The sequence below is a fragment of the Vipera ursinii genome, assembly GCF_947247035.1.
Source record: "Vipera ursinii genome assembly, chromosome: 2".
Lineage (NCBI taxonomy): Eukaryota > Metazoa > Chordata > Lepidosauria > Squamata > Viperidae > Vipera > Vipera ursinii.
The window spans coordinates 260,010,995-260,028,792 of NC_139513.1; the positions used below are offsets into that span (position 1 = coordinate 260,010,995).

General features: G+C 37.5%; 1 protein-coding gene across 1 annotated transcript in view; it reads right to left on the bottom strand.

Moving 5' to 3' along the window:
• Positions 1–17,798, bottom strand: part of RASGRF2 (Ras protein specific guanine nucleotide releasing factor 2) — a gene marked incomplete at its 5' end in the record, with an annotated part of 128,325 nt that overhangs the window by 34,083 nt on the left and 76,444 nt on the right. The window contains 4 exons of the mRNA XM_083357247.1: positions 3,412–3,501; positions 5,278–5,403; positions 12,990–13,372; positions 15,948–16,196. Of these exons, the coding sequence (XP_083213373.1) occupies positions 3,412–3,501; positions 5,278–5,403; positions 12,990–13,372; positions 15,948–16,196 (848 nt within the window). The remainder of the gene's footprint in view (positions 1–3,411; positions 3,502–5,277; positions 5,404–12,989; positions 13,373–15,947; positions 16,197–17,798) is intronic.

Below are 17,798 nucleotides of genomic sequence, written 5' to 3' on the forward strand. Positions count from 1 at the left end.
ACCACAGGACTAAAGCACAATACCTATGAAGATGTGAAGCATTTTGATTTTTTGGTTTTATACTATTGTTATTTGAAACTGTAATTCGTGTTCAAATTAATGTTAAAATCAATTGAAGAGACACAATGAGTCATAAAGGAATTTCTTTTGCTCACATGAATAAAAATGCTCCTTCTGTCAAAACAGAATGAATTTTGACTAATCCTGGGTTTCCATAACAGTTTTTCAGCACTATTCATATGAAGATGGGCAATTGAAATTTTACAAAAAGGCATTCTCCCTGCACTGTTTTTGAAGGGTACAGATACATTCTCAAAAGTCTACACCAGGGGTAGGCAACCTCGACTCTTTTATGACTCATGAACTTCAACTCCCAGAATTCCTGAGTCAGCATAGCTGACTCAGGAATTCTGGGAGTTGAAATCCATGAGTCATAAAAGAGCCAAGATTACCCCTGGTCTACATAGTAGAAAATATACACATTTGAGTGATGTGATTACTCTTTGTCTCCTGCATCTTCTGCATTAGAATTTACTTATTTTAAAAATGCTTCTCTTTATAAAAAAAACTGTACAGATTTACATACATATAAAGCATAAGTACATTTAATTTTAATTAACATGAACAGTAAATGAAATCAGATTTGCTCTACCACAACTCTTCAGAGTCCAGACTTTATTATGGGGCAAGAACAGACCACAACTCAGATTTCTAATATAGTAATGTAAAGAAAGCTGTGCATATTTCCAGTATAAATTAGAATTCAGAGGCATTATTAACAGGCATCATGTCTAATGTAAAGTATTATTGGTCTCCTAGGATATCTCAAGGACATCCAGGACAATTTGGTCCCATCACCTGCTGATGCTTTTAACTGAAGACTGGAGGACTAAATCTGGAACTTTCCTTATATGTACTATCACTAAACCACATCACCTTTCCTTATAAAAGGAGATATATTTATTAACATGTATTTATCAACAATAAGTCCTCTTTATCTTTTTCAGATAACTGTAACTTTAATTCAAGGTTATTGCTTAATAATTGCTTAATAAAAGCTTCATAGTGTGATTTGCCAGTCTGAAAGAAAGCATTTACCCAACCATTTGACAGAATTGCTAAGCAACAGTTCTCCAGATTCAAAACAGCTCTTACTTCTGAAACAAAAATAGAATTCTATTCAAATTCATCACAGTTTGTGAAAGTTACAAGGAAAATATATGTAGATGGCTATATAATTTACAGACAGATTCAGGCTTTACATCTCAGAGAGATGAATCTTTGGAGATAAAACAATACACAGATTTTTGATAGACCTGAATGAATATAACTTTATTACGGTCATAGATCAGCAATAGACGTCACCCTTTACAATATGTTAAAAAATAGCACTTACATTAATAATAAATAATAACATCCCTGTTAAGAAAATAACCTGTTCTCAAAATCTTAGGGTCACTCCCTAGTTTACGTGAGCAGGAAGCCGATAAATTTGTGAGTAAATATAATGTTCCAAAAATTGTTAGAGATATCCCCCAAAAATTGGCATAACTTGACAACTATAATTCTGTAACCAATTTTTTCCTCATGGACATTGCAGCAACACAGAATTTTGCCACTGCATGTGTGGTAGAAGGGTTTGAGTCCTGGAGGAGAAAGCCTACATAAAAATTGTCTGCCCTCCCTGGCAATCTCTCTAATAAGGGGGAATGTACCGTATTCTGACCTATAGCCTTGGTATAACTCACAGTAGAATAAAACATGTGAGATATCTTCAACTTCTCCTTTACTACATATACATACCTGTTCTGCTATTGGTGTTCTCTTATACTTGCCCTGGAGGAGTGCTGAGGGGAGAATGTTAAATCTGGCTCTGAAGAAAGCTATTCTTTGTTTTGGGAAGGTCAGATCATTTAGATATCTTACCGATTCCCACACACCATGTTTGATTCTATCCCTACTATGGAGAGGCAACCTATTTAGTTCTTCTTGGAACTCCATGTCTTTCATTCTATTGATTACTACTTGCTTTGCTCGGTCAAGGCCTAGGGACATTGAGAGCCCATAGGAGCCCAGCTTGTGATCTATCGCCTGTTTCCAGGGGGAGGGGAAGTTGTCAGTCAACACTAGTGGGGACAGTCCCTCTGGAAAGAAATGCATTTTAAGCCAATGAATGATCATCAACTTCCAGGCTCTTACCTGAATTTGAGGCATGCCTGTCTCAATTCTTAACTGAGCATTTGGAGTTCCTTTGGGTGCAGCTAAGATGGCTTGCAGGAATTTGGTTTGTATGGTTTCTAGCAAGTTTTTCTTTGCAAGGATTCCTGTTTGTGTCCCATATAGAATTTGCACCAATGTTTTGGCCTCAAAAAGTTTTAAGGCAGCAGGTACTAATTACTTTTGATAAAAAGTAATAGGAAGAACATGCCAAGTACAGGTTCATACTTAGCAAAAACTGCAGTCTTAATGACAGAAACATTGTTCAGCTTGATTCTTGCAAAAGTAAGATATTGAAATGTTAGGTAGGTGGTGTTTGCACTTTCCATAGCTATGGCATGGAAAATTTCACCAAACATAGTTCCTTCCAGTTGTGTAATAGAAACATCCTTTTCTTTATCCATGTTAAATATTTGCCCAAAGGGGCATGAAACAAAACAGCATTTACAAATTAATACTGTCAGAAGAAGTTATGTATTTAAGTAAGAAAATAAGCAAACAAATGAATGCATACCTTACTGTAATCTCTCTTACCAGCCTGCTGCTTCTGCCTTTGCTAACCAACAATTAACATAAAATATTACTATTAAGTTACAAATCTGATACATCAGTGTCTGGGTCATTTATTAGGGGGATACATCCCTAGAGGAGCCAAGTTTGCCAGTGAAGCCAATATTCATGGCAACTCCACAAGGAAAATCAGTTGTCATTGTTTTTCAGTGGTTTCCTATAAAAGCATTGTATTTTATAATTTTTCCAAAAGTTTATTTTTAAGTTGGAAATGCAATTCAAGATTTATTGTAGCAGCATCTGTGAAGATATCAATTTAAACTTGGGCCTGTAATCCCTATTATTTCCATCCTATTCAGTCCAAAAACTGAAGAAACTTTAGACGTTCTGATTATTCTAACAAATTCTTCTTTAAAATCAAATCTCCTGTCAGGTAGAATAAATTGGTTTGTCCTTAAATCTTGAATTAGAAACTTATCATGCTCATTTGTCCAGTTCAATTCAAACCAGGGCTGATTTATATAGATCAGGGGTGTCAAACTGCTGGCCCGTGGGCCGGACGCATCACGACAAAACCGCACCCACCCCATTGCCGGAAATGGGGAAAAAGCTCCGATACGTCGCGCGACGTCACGTGACATCGCGAGTTTGACATGCCTGATATAGATCAATTAGTAATCTTACCTGGTGGACTTCCATGACCAGCTGCAGCTGTAGCAATAGCAAAAGCAGAAGCAGGAGAAACAGAACAATGACCATTGTCAGTCACCTGTACTGCAAGGAAAATAAAAATAAATACAACATCAGCTGACATTGTTTTATAAATTAAAAACACCTCATTGTTTATAAATAAGAATCCATTTGAACATCTCTGCCCAGGTTCAAATCTCAGAAGGGTGTGGCTGACTGATGAGAACAAATAAGTTTGAAATAGCTATATCAGTCTCCCTTTAATTCTTTGTTAGCAATCCAAAAAATTTACACAAATATGAGCTGTCACTGTGTAACTACAGCCTGTTGATGGCCTTGGGATAGGCTGAAACAGGAAATAAGATTTTCCCCATGTTTGGGGCCTAGCAAGGTATTGTAAATATTTAACAAACACTTAACATATATCCGGTCATACTGACCCTTTTTAAACTTTTTCCTCCCTATTTGTTTTGGTTTGACAACCTTAACTGATCTTCTTCTCTTTTGTTGTTCCTCATCCAATGTCATAGCTGTTGGTATTTGTATTTCCTTGTTCTCTGTGTCCTCCTTCTCTACCCTCCTTGCTTGTGATTGGCCATTCTGTGCTATGCCTGAGTTTCCCTCTTGACTTCCTTCCGTGATTTCTGCTATCTGATTTAGTTGATCTTGCTGTAATTGGATGTTCTTTGTGTGTTGGTGTGTATGTGTGTTGTGGCTCTCTCTTTCCTTGGTTCACCCATATCTGTTCAATTGGGGTTGTCTTCAGATCATTCCACTTCACATCAAGATAGTAACCAAAGCAGGCCTACACCTAATGACTTAACAGGATTCCACAACTTTTATGTTCTTTAAGCTCTAAACCATAGTAGTCTCTTCCCAGGTTTCCTTCTGTTTAACAGTAACCTGGTCTTTTATTTTCCTGTTTGTTAATGCCTGTTACCTGTTCATTTTTTCTGTATTACTGTAATAGCTACTATCAAAAATTATAATCCAATGTGTATGTATGTATATGTATATGTGTATGTGTGTGTGTATATACATACATATATACATACACACACACATGTATGTATATGTATAGGAGGGAGGGAGGGAGGGAGGGAGGAAGAAAGAAAGAAAGAAAGAAAGAAAGAAAGAAAGAAAGAAAGAAAGAAAGAAAGAAAGAAAGAAAGAAAGAAAGAAAAAGAAAGAAAGAAAGAAAGAAAGAAAGAAAGAAAGAAAGAAAGAAAGAAAGAAAGAAAGAAAGAAAGAAAGAAAGAAAGAATGCCAAGGTTAGGGTTATTGTTAACTAGTAAAGCTATCCTATTTATTTTCTCTGCAGTTTCCTTAACAACTAGTTCCTAGCTTTTCCACCGGATTAGGACATCTATCTATGCCCTATATACAGAATACACTTATTATTAGGTACAGGATAATTTTTTTCTCCCTAACAATATTAGGTATCTTTCTCACACCTGGTAGCCAAAATGTGCCCTCAGCTTGTATCACACAAATCTGTCAGAAGACCGAAGTTAATGTTTTTCTCAAACAAATGTACATTTTGTTCAAAATGTTGCAGAATATATCATCACAGCTGAATGCAAAATTTCTTTTACTGCCAATGTCAATAATATTGAATAGTATTATTTCCATTTTCTTTTCTATATACTGTGTAATAAACATTTAAAAAACAGTAATTAATATCCTGGGGGGGGGAATTAAAAAGGGAAACAAATTAAGGACTAAGACTGCAATCGTAGTTGCAGAGTTACTCAACTCAGATTCACTACAACTCAGATTTACACAAGAGTTCAAATCCTATTGAAGTAGCTTAATTCCATGCAGCAGTGTCCTGTAATGAAGTCAATATTTTCATATTACCTCCTGTCTGCCGGTAACGTAGATGTCGTGGAGTTGAAGGGGATCTACAGGGAGACAGCTCAGGAGGATCTACTGTTGAGGCACTTTCTGGGATAGGATGATCAACCGGTACAGATTCCAAAACTCCTGCTATTAAAAAAATAAGAACTCTAGAAATACAGGAAACATACTAAATTCTTATTCTAAAAACTTAATTTTCAGCGTGTAGAAACAAATGACTGAAACACACTTTGAAAATGTATTTTGTACCTGGGCAGTATATAGCATTTATAATTCCACATTGAAAGAAAAATATATTTCAACAGGTTTTTAAATTGGTGAGCACAATATCAAATACCGTAATTCATGGATCAACTGGCAGTATGGTGTGCGTGAGGTATTCGATAGATACAAATTGTGATAAAATTGCAGAGGTTACTATTTGAACACTATTGTTCGATAATTAATCACAATATTGGTATAATTTTGGCACCTATATTATCCATGTGGCCGTGCGTACCTAAAGAAGTTGCATCATTTCTTGGGTTTGCACAGCACCCATGCAACCTAGGGAAAATACATTTTTGGATTAAAGAGGTGCCACCACAAGTTACTTTGAAGTGGACAAAGGTACAATGTCAGCATCTCCTTAACTTAATTCAACAATTCAACAATAAGTTAGGGGAATATGATACTGCACAGCTGGAAACAGCAATGTTGGGTTTTTTTGCACCAGTTCTATTTAGACAGTCTAATGTGCATACAAAACCTCAGAATCCAGGTTAAAGAAACAAGGAAGGTATTTGAATTATAAGACAGTTTAATGAAAAGAGAAAACATGTAGCTCACTAGAATTTATTGTTTGCAAAACCACTTTAGTATTAAATGTTAACTGAGAAAAGCTTTTCTTTTCAGTGTTGAGATTTGAGTTATGAAAAAAAAATTCCTTCATCTATCAAATACTACACACTAATATTTAAAATAAATCACCACTGATTTGATTTAGTTAAGAGGATTTTTTTCTATAAGATTATTCCTTTTACAATGTTATTCTAATATAAGCTTGGAAGAATAGACAAGCTCAGATATTACCAGCTTAATTCCTAAGGTTATATCCATCACAGGAGATGTCAAATATTCCCTATGGTATCACAATCTAGTATATCTTTCACACTGTTATTAGACTCTGCTGTACTATTTAGGGAACCTCAAAGGATGCTCCCTAAAAATAATGATGGTTCTGAACCAAAATTCCAATTTCTTGATCCAGAAGACTAAAATTCAGAATAAAATCATGACCTTGAATTGTTTCTAGATGTGAGTTTACTGTGCTCCATTTGTTGCTTGGGAAAGCACTTAATAATGAAGAACAGATTTGACTTCTAAATTTAACACTTTATTTGGCACTGATAATTACTTTTATAGTAGAACATTATATCTTTTGTAAGGTAAAAACAATTTCCTAACAGTGATTGCTCAACAATGGGACCAGTTACTCATAGAAATAGTGGACTTCCATTCATTGGCTGGATTCAAAAATAGCTAGAGGGCCATCTATCCTGGGTATTTTAAGCATTTGACTTTCTGCACAGAGCAAAGAGTTGGACATGATGTTTTGCATGTCTCCCTCAATCCTCTGATTCTCCCATTCATTATTAGCTTTCTCACAAGATTAGGCAATTCTTCAGTAAATGCTCCTGAACAATTCTTTAGGCTGTCATGAAATCCAGGTATCTCATATTAAAAGCTAAAAAATGCAAATTAATATCTGTATCAATTAGCTTATTTTGAATAACTCTTTTATGACAATCATTGATATGGTTAACCTTATACTTTTTAAATATTACTGATATTTTTTAATAAATCACTGGAGATGTGTTACATATGTCCCTTCTTGCTTCAAGCAGTCTACCATCATCCTGATTCCTAAGAGATCCTCCTTCAGGAGCTGAATGACTACAAGCCGGTTGGTCTGACATCTGTAGTTATGAAGACCTTTGAGAAATTAGGGCTGGCCCATCTAAAAATCATCACAGATCTGCTGCTTGACCCCTTACAGTTTGCCTACTGAGCAAATAAGTCAGCAGATGATGCTGTCGACATGATACGGCACTACATCTTGCAACATCTTGAATCCCTTGGGACTCATGCATGGGTCCTTGTTGTATACTTTAGCTTGGCATTCAATACCATCATTCCAGAAATTCTTCACTCTAAACTGATTCAGCTCACTGTGCATGTTCATACTTGTAGGTGGATGATCAGCTATTTGACAGATAGGAAGCAACAGGTGAAACTAGAGAAAATTACATCTAGTACCCAGATAATTAGTACAGGTGCCGTCAGGGCTGTGTGCTCTTTCAATTGGTCTTCTTTTTCTATACCAATGACTGCAACTCAAGGGAACGCTCTGCTAAAAGTACTGAAGATTGAAGATGATACAACATGTTCAAGAGGGGTTGAAGAGGTTGCCTATGGTGCAGCCAGAACAATCTGGAGCTGAACAAACTTAAAAATGTAGACATGAGAGTGGAATTTAGGAGGAGCAATTCTATTCTACCACTTCATCTTATATTCAACAGCACAGAATCAGCAGTAGAGTCCTTCAAGTTTTGGGGTTCTATAATTTCCCACTTAATATTACAACATTAAAAAGGCACAAGAAAGAATGTTCTCTCTGCATCAACTCAGGAAGTTCAGACTGCCCCAGGAGCTGTTGATACAGTTTTTACAGAGGAATTATTAACTCTGTCAGTTGTACTTCTATAAATGTCTGGTTTGGTACAGCAATCAAACAGGAGAGGGACAAACTCCAACGGATAGTTAAGACTGCAAAAAGAACAATTGCAATCAGCCTACCTTCTATTGAGGACTTGTATATTGCGTCCTCGGACAAGCACTGGCTCTTCGGCTTTGAAACAGAGATGAGCACCGGCCCTTAGAGTCGGAAACGACTAGCACACATGTGCGGGGGAACTTTTACCTTTACCTTTATACTGCGTAGGTCAGAAGGACAGCTGAGAAGGTATCTACAGACCCCTCAAATCCTGAACATAAACTGTTTCAATTCCACCCCTTGGAATGCCACTACAGGTCACTGCATGCCAAAACTATTAGACACGGGTATAGTGTTTTCCCTCACACCATCCCTCTGCTGAACACCTAATTCTCACAGTGCTGTCTAATGTCTCTATATATTTACCCATGTAGTATGGCTGTAGTATTACTGTGTATCCTTCCTATTATTTTCTTTATTCCCCCCCCCCTCTTATTGGGATGATGATGATGATGACGACGACGACAATGATGATGATGATAATGATTCTGTTGCTTTGCATGTACACCGAGACCTTCTGCACTGGAGGCAAATTCCTTGTATGTCTAATCACACTTGGCCAAATAAAGTATTCTCTCTTCTTCTTCTCTTCTTCTCCTCTTCTCTTCTAATGTATATATTGCTGCCACAGAGCAACATTGACAAATGGCATAACAGCTTTTTTTGCTTCTTTTTTAAAAAAATGAGATTTACTATAGAATTTTGTGAGCTTCAAAACTGTACAAAACCTGTACGAAACAGACTATTGAAAAAATTATTTATGTATTTTCTGTATTTTATTGGTGTTTTGTTGTACTCTCAGAATAAATATTAACTCCATATTTTTGTGTTATGAAGATATATAGCAGAAACATATTGAAAGAGTGCACCTTAGTAACTAAGATTGATTGGTTTAAACCATTTATATGGCACCCATCTAAATGAATTTGGATAGTACACAGAAAGTTTAAAACCAAACTACAATCAATGATCCACCTAATCACAGTCCAAAATCAAGAAAAGCATTTCAAATTACCAATTCACCAATAAACTGGTCAACAATCAATTAACAGAGCTTGTTAATGTCCCAGTCCAAATGCCTGTAGGAACAGTTGTATTTTAAGTTACTTACAAAAAGTTAAAATGATGGGGACTGTCCAAAGATGCTGTTCAACTGATCAGGCATTGCAAAAGAATGCATGGCTCCTTGTCCAGCAAGATGACATTGCTAGACAGAAGGGACCTGGAGCATGTTCCCCTACCAGATCTGGTGGGACAAACAAAAACATTGGACACAGGAGGTCCTTAGAGTTACCTAGTCCTATGTTATATAGGGCATTATAAGCAGCAACTAGCATCCTGCATCATACTTAGAAGCCCATTGGGAGCCAGTACAGCCCATGAAGCAGAAACAAGCTTTGTGTTTCATGAATGCAAGGAGAGACACCAAATATTGTCTATACTAGTGTCTTTTGGATCATCGGCAGTAGATGAGAGGTGAATAAGGCATGAATTACTCTAAGTCCTCCCAGTCCAGAGACATGTGGATTTAACACATATTCTTTGCACAAAAGTAATGAACATTTCTCCACTGCAAGCTATTCTGTTTATTGGGGTTAAATTCTATTTGCAATCCCATTTACTCTCACCATGGACAATTTCACATTTTGAAATTTTTTATTATTTTATTTTATTTTATTTATTTTAATTCCATTTATATCCCGCCCTTCTCCGAAGACTCAGGGCGGCTTTACAAACTTAGCAGTAAATAAATTATGACTATATAACTGAAATAGCTCTTGTTTTCCCTTTCCTAATAAATGGGATGAGCTTTTTTCATAAAAAGGAATATTTAAAAAAAAATAGTAACAGAAAATTTCTAATTATGTCCACAGTTTGCCAGTGATTCCTTAACTATAGAATGTTTTTAAATATAAGAACAGAGACAAGATGTTAAAGTGAAGCCTATTCTCTAAATTATTGTAACGTGATAAATAGGAGTTTGGGAATTCAGAAAACTGGAAAATATTTTTATCCAAGTTTTGAACTATATTTTTCACAAGGTAGGTTAGTACAGTTATTCTGTAATACAGTTGAAAAATGCAGACTCTAGCCTGGATATTACTAAGTAGAATCTATAAGAAAAAGGTAATATATATACTATGTGCCTCAACTTTTGCTGAAAATAATCTCAGGAACATTATTTACAGGTAGCAGTCATATAACAGTCCTAATTGGATCAGAATTTCCATTGTCAAGCAAAACAGTTGTTAGTTGAAACATCATGTGATTATGCTTTTTAGCAATGGCAACTCCAGTAATCCCAATTGTAGTCATTAGGTGAGAACCACACCATTGTTAGGTGAAACCAACATGCTTCTCTTGCTTTGTGTAAAGCGCAGCTCGGTCCCTCTGCCTCCTTCCCAACTAGGCCCAGTAAATCCCCTTTGGCGGGCAAGGCCCTGCTCATCTGTCACACTCATACACATTCATAATAGAACAGACATGTCAAACACAAGGCCCGGGGGCCAGATCCGGCCCGCGAAGTGGTTTCATGCGGCCCGTGAAGCCATCCTGGAAACAGTGAGGGAACGGCCCCCACTGCCTTGGACCTGGCCCAGAGACCCTCCTCCTGCCAGAGACCCCCAGATCTGTCCCACTCCTGCCCAGGCCCCCATAGGCCCCCTTGATGCAAATGATGTAGAGCTGGCCACGCCCACCCAGTAGGTCATACGCACTTTAGCCATGCCCACCCAGTAGGCCATGCCCACCCAGCCCCCTGAGGGCAACCACAATGCTGATGCGGCCCTCCATGAAATTGAGTTTGACACCCCTGTAATAGAAGAACTAGTGAAAAGTTGGGGGGGGGGAACTGTGCAATATTCCCAATGAATGATCCATGGGGAAAAAGTTCTATTAGGTGATATGAATTCATAAATGGGAAATGAGACAAAAAATACAGAAATAGTCACATGGCTGAATCAGTATGCTAATTGGGGATCTGCTTAGAAAAAAACCGGTTTCAAATACATTATGTAGTCATATTTATATATTTTAAAGGAATTAATACAAAACTAAAAGCATGATTGATATGATTGTTTATATTGAAAGAACAAGAGAATCAGTAATATACACAAGGCTGAGGAGAGGTTATACCTTTTTTATCTGATAAATATATATCTGATAGTGTCAAGAAAGACATCTGGGGGGAATGAACATAACATAAAATAAAAAAGGAAAGGAAAGGAAAGGAAAGGAAAGGAAAGGAAAGGAAAGGAAAGGAAAGGAAAGGAAAGGAAAGGAAAGGAAAGGAAAGGAAAGGAAAGGAAAGGAAAGGAAAGGAAAGGAAAGGAAAGGAAATAAATTAAAATAAAATAATCAAAGGAAGAAAAAATATGAAGAGAATCCCAAAAGAATGAATGTAAAGTGGAAGAGATGCCTTTGAAATGTTTTATTAGCTTCATAGTAATGGACTATTGTACTACAATTACAATGCATAAAGAGTGATGCCTGTACAATCTTCCCCTCCCCTCTTTATAGCAATACCAGAGAGTCAGTTTGACTTAGTGATTAAAGCCCCAAGGAGGAAATCAGGAAACTGTGAATTCTAGTCCCACCTTTGGCATGAAAGCCATCTGGGTGACTTCAGGCCAATCACACTCATTCAGCTCAATCCAACTTACAGGATTGTTGTTGTGGGGAAAATAGGAAAAGGGAGTATTAGTCATGTTCGTGTTCTTGAGTTATTTATAAAAATAACAAATACCAGGTTAAAAATCCATACAGCATACGCACCTAATAAGTAAACATTAAAACATGTGACTGACAGTAATGCATTTAGGCAGAACATTTTTAAATTGTCTCGAGGAAAACATGCATCTGGCTATGCCTGACAACAATTCTTTTGCAATAGTGATACATATCTGTAGCTCAGCTGTAGGATGAGGCTGAAGGTTTGTTCTCTGAGCTTGTGGGTTGGTTTCTGAACGTTTCATTACCAGGCTAGATAATATCTTCAGCAGAGTTTAGGAGATGTCAGTGTCAGTGTTCTGTTTAAAAGGGCTTCAGGTATGGGTGTGTCAAGTGAGGGTCTGTGGTGGGTCTTGTGATGGGGCAGATGTGAGTCATTAGTGAGTCTTGTGATGGGTCTTGTAATGGGGAGGTTACCTCAGGTCAGGGTCATTGGGAAGTGAACTGCTGGAGGGGGGGGCTTGTGTGGGTCGGTTGAGGGTCAATACTGTCTCCACAAGCAGTTCCATCAACAGACACACTGATCTACAACCAGCCTATCTACCTCTCAGGATCCAAATCAACCACCCAGCCAATCAGAAACAGCACCGACCCTCAACGAACCCCTCAACCAAGCCCTTTCAAACAGAACAATGACACTGACATCCCCTAAACCATGCTGAAGATGTTACATAGCCTGGTAACTAAATGTTCAGAAATCAACCCACGAGCTTGGAGAACGAACCTTCACCCTCAAAAACTCTTTTTCTAGCCTAGCTGTAGATCCTTGCATTGGTGAAGGGAGAAAAGCTTATTTTTCTAATATTGCTTTCTATTTCTTTTCACAGAAAAATTTAAGTGAAATAGTGGTGTCAGAAATCTGGTGGATAGTATTCATACAAAATGTCAGCAAAGCCACTTCCACTATTCTACAGTCATCCAGTTGCCACATTAATCATAGTAAGCACTCATTAACTGCAATATACAGCACCTTCCCTAACTTAGTTTCTAGAGACTCCCAAACTTTCAGAGAGCGTAAGCATTAGCTGCTGCCTGGATATCTGGATATTGTAAGATTTCTAACCCCCATACTTGGAGGAAATCACACTGAAGAAGACTATATTATAAAGTTGTTACATAATATAATGAAATAGATAAACGACAGACAGACAGACAGACAGACAAATACCTCTTCGAATACTTCTTCGTAGCTTATTGCAAAGCTCATTGCGTGGATTTTCGGAATTGTCTTCTGAGAAACCAGGGCTTTGCTCTGGAGATGAAGGGCTTTTGCTTAGATCCAGTGGCACTTTAGTTGACATGGGGGGTGATGATGTTCCAGGGCTGTATGTTGAGGTAGGACTGCTAACAGAAGAAGCAGATAGATCTAATGCTCCTATTCTTGAATTTAGTGGAGAATTTAATGATAATTTTCTTGTTCTAACAGGTGAAGATGTCCTAGAGAGAGATAAAGGTGGAGGGGAAGAAAACTTGCGGCAGAGGTGTGGCGACTTTGCATCAGCCATATGTTCTCTATTGTTTTGATTAGTAGCAAAAAACAGTTCCAAAGACCTAGAAAACAAATAAAAAAATGCAGAAGTAATTATACCATATCAGAACTGCCTTTAAAAATATTTTAGAAGAAAATACATATAACCAACGTACAATTTGAAAAATCCTAGAAAATGAAACAACCAAGATAAAAAAACTAACTTCTATAATCTGTGATTTTATTAGCTAAGAAATCCCTATGTATTAGGAAGATCAACCTACCTGGTTAGGATCTAGTTGGTGCTTGCCAAGTATTCAAATCAGCAACAACACAGGTCAGAGAGATTAGACTACCACATTTAGAATAGAACAGAGCTGGAAGGCACCTTGGAGGTCTTCTAGTCCAGCCCCCTGCTCAAGCAAGAGAACCTATACCGTCTCAGATAGGTGATTATCTAGTCTCTTCTTAAAAATCTCCAGTGATGGAGCACCCATAATTTCTGGAGTCAAGCTGTTCCACTGGTTGTCATCACTGTCAAGGAAATTTCTCCTTAATTCCAGGTCGCTTCTCTCTTTGATCAGTTTCCAACCAATATTTCTTGTCCTGCCCTCTGGTGCTTTGGTGAATAACGTGACCCCCTCTTCTTTGTGGCAGCCCCTCAGTTACTGGAATACTGCTATCATGTCTCCCCTATTTCTTCTTTTCTTTATACTAGCCAAATCCAAGTCACGCAGCCATTCTGTCAAGTTTCCGTCTATGTTTTAGTTTCCAAGCCTTGGATCATCTTAGTAGCTCTCCTGTGAATTTTTTCCAAACTCTCAACATTTTTTTTGTGATATGGTGACCAAATCTGGCTGCAGTATTCCAAGTGTGGTCTTACTAGGTTTTTATAAAGCGGTACTAATACCTCGTATGATCTTGATTCTATGCCTCTGTTTATACAACCCAGGATTGTATTAGCTTTTCTGGTTGCTGCTGCACAGTGCTGGCTCATAATCAAGTGATCGTCCACTAGGACTCCAAGGTCCCTCTCTCAGTTACTGTTTTTAAGCCAGGTCTCACCCAATCTGTACTTGTACCTTTGATTTTTCCTGTCTAAATGTAAAACTTTGCTTTTCTCCACATTGACACTCATTTTGTTGGACAGGGCCCATTGTTCAAGTTTGTCTAGATCTTTATTTACAGGCAGGACCATTCTTTGCCAGAGACCTAGTCCAAGATGCCTATCTAGAGAATGTGAGAACAGAACATCCAAACTATCTACTACCTGGCTTTGCTTTTTTTAAAAATACTGCATCATAGAAGTTCTGAATAACATGTAGAAAATTTGCAAAACTACAGTCTTCAATGTACAACCTTTCATTTAATGACTGTTTGAAGTTACAATGGCACTGAAAAAAGTGACTTATAACAAGTTTTCACACTTATGATCCTTGCAGCATCCCCATGGTCATGTGATCAAAATTCAGTTGCTTAATAACTGGTATGTATTTATTGCAACTGCTCTGTCCCGGGGCCATGTGACCACCATTTGTAACTTTCCCAGCTGGCTTCCAACAAGCAAAGTCACTGCTATGCATGATTCACAACTGCAGTGCTTCACTTAACAACTATGGGGGGGGGGGGAAACCTCACTTAAAAACTTGCTTAATTAGCAAAGGAAATTTGGAGCTCCAAAGTTGAGGACTACAGTATTTGTGGATGCAATTTACTACAAAATAAAATCCAAGACAGAATCTCTTTCTGTCTCAATATATAGGTAGCAGTTCACATATATTGCTGTGCATGCTTCTTTCTGCACATGGAACAAGCTCATTATGGCTCAGGAATTTTGGCTAAATTGACAGGTTTGGCTAAGATAAATTTGGGAGGGGTCTTGTGAAGTGAGTTAGACAAGATTGGTATACTACTCTCTTTGCATTATTTTTGTGTCAGCCTATTCACCAGTCTTTCTAATGCCTTCCTTTACTTTGATCACTACCCTTGAATCAAGCATGGCATACCAAACCCAGTTCATACTTTCCTACTCTGCCGTTTACCTTTCCTTATAGCTTTTGCTGTACTCTGCTGTTATGCACTACTATTAGTGGCTTATTGTTTCCCTATCATTTTCCATTTGGGCAGAACATTGTGTATTTAAGTGAGGCCAAATTCACTTTATTATATCTATGTGTTCAATAGTCATTTTTATATTCTGGAGAACTCACTATTGAGTTAAAGATACCACATAACTTCCCCAGGAGTGGTTGTCCAAATAGGACTGTGTGTCCAATCAAATATAATGATTTCTGGTTGATCAAAGCTGACTCAGTGTGTGTTGAGTGCATTTGAAAATGTAGGTTACAACCTTCAAAATCTGAGATAAATAAAGTAACAGCCTGTCCACTTGAAAACTGACAACTGAATTAGAGATTTAAATTAACATGCACTGAAGAAGCTAACATGCACATTCCGAAATTTCTTTTGCAAGAAAATTCTCCACAGTAATTCAATCACCTGCTATTGAGGGATTAAGGAATCTTTTAATCCTTTGATTAAACAAACAATCCTTTGTTCTATCAAACCATTAATATATAATGCACTTTGCAGGATGACTATTATTACCAAAATTTCCATAAAAATAATAAAGGTTTGTAAAAGTAGGAAACAACTGACCTGACAGGGATTGAGGTGAAAGGCCGTTTATAAATATCAGACAGTTTTTCCAGTACAACTGTTGCATTAGTAAATATGCGGTAAGTATGTAGGAAAGTATTAAGAAAATCAATACTGAGAAATCTCAAGTCTGTTAATCTTTCCAAAAGGCGTTCAACACTTGCATAACGAATCTGTGGTACTTTGCAGGAGTTCAGAGTTTTGCTGAAGCAGATGTCAATGTCATCTTTATGAAGACGGGCATCAGACCTACATAACATTATTTGAAAAACATTAAGTATTATTGCATTGAAAGTCAAGTATCATTTTATTGCAGATTGTCTTTGATATGAAGAACCAAATTCTGCTTATTATCTTAAGTAGACACTATTTATAAAATTGAAATCATATTTCTGGCCAATGGAATAGTCTCATGGATTCTCTGTGGGCCAAATTTCAATATGAAGACATGAGCACCAATACAGAATAGAATAGAGCTGGAAGGGACATTGGAGGTCTTCTAGTCTAGGACCCTGCTCAAGTAGGAGAACCTATACCATTTCAGATAAGTGACTTTCTAGTCTCTTCTTATAAACCTCCAGGCCCACGATTTCTGAAGGCAAGTTGTTCCACTGGTTAATTGTCCTCACTGTTAGGAAGTTTCTCCTTAATTCCAGGTGCTTCTTTCTTTGATTAGTTTGCAACCATTGTTTCTTGTCCTGCACTCTGGTGCTTTGGTATAATTTGACCCCGTTCTTTGTGGCAGCCTCTCAAATACTGGAATACTGCTATCATGACACCCCTATTTCTTCTTTTCTTTAGACTAGCCAAACCCAAGTCCTGCAGCCGTTCTTCATATGTGTTAGTCTCCAGGCCTTGGAGGTCTTAGTTGTTCTTCTCTGAACTTTTTCCAAGGTCTCAACATCTTTTTTGTAGTATGGTGACCAAAATTGGTTGCAGTATTTCAGCTCTCTCTCACAGTTACTGTTTTTGAGCCAGGTCTTGCCTAATCTGTACTTATACCTTTGGTTTTTCCTGCCTAAATGTAAAACTTTGCTCTTCTCCACATTAAATTTTATTTTGTTGGATAGGGCCCATTATTCAAGTTTGTCTAGATCTTTTTGGATCCTGATCTTGTCTTCTGGTGTGTTGGCTACTCCTACGAGTTTAGTATCATCTGCAAATTTGATGAGTTCCCCTTCTATTCCCTCATCTAAGTCATTTATGAATACTGTATATTGAAGAGTACTAGACCTAAGATGGAGCCTTGTGGTACCCCACTGCTTACTTCTCTCTATGTGGATGTAGTACCATAAAGGACTACTAGTTGAGTGTGGTTTGTCAGCCAATTACAAATCCAACTGGTGGTGATGTTGTCTATTCCACATTTTTCTAGCTTTCCAAGAAGTAGGTTGTGGTCTACTTTGTCAAATGCCTATCTCTTGTTTTGCCTGAAGCCTTCTAGCTTTGTTGACTTTAAATTCTTTATTTGAAGTCCTTTGAAAAAATATACAAAAAGGAAAAAATATCCTAGCCTTTAACATCATTTTTACTTCTGCTTTCTGCAAATATATCCAATTGGCCAAATAAAAACAAAAGTAAATCTAATTGAAAGCCAAAATCCTGGAAGGAGAGTTAATACATGAACATTCTATTATTGGTCACATCTAAAATAGTAGCTATTTTGCAGGGTTATTTATGAGACGTACATGAAATTTTAGCATCCCAGAGACCAGTACATTGTAAATCTTGGCCCCAGAAAAATGACTTTAAAAGATAGATCAGGGTTGTCAAACTCGCCGCGTCACATGACGTTGTGACATATCGTGACTTTTTTTCCCCTTGCCTTGGGGTGGACGCGGCTTCCACATG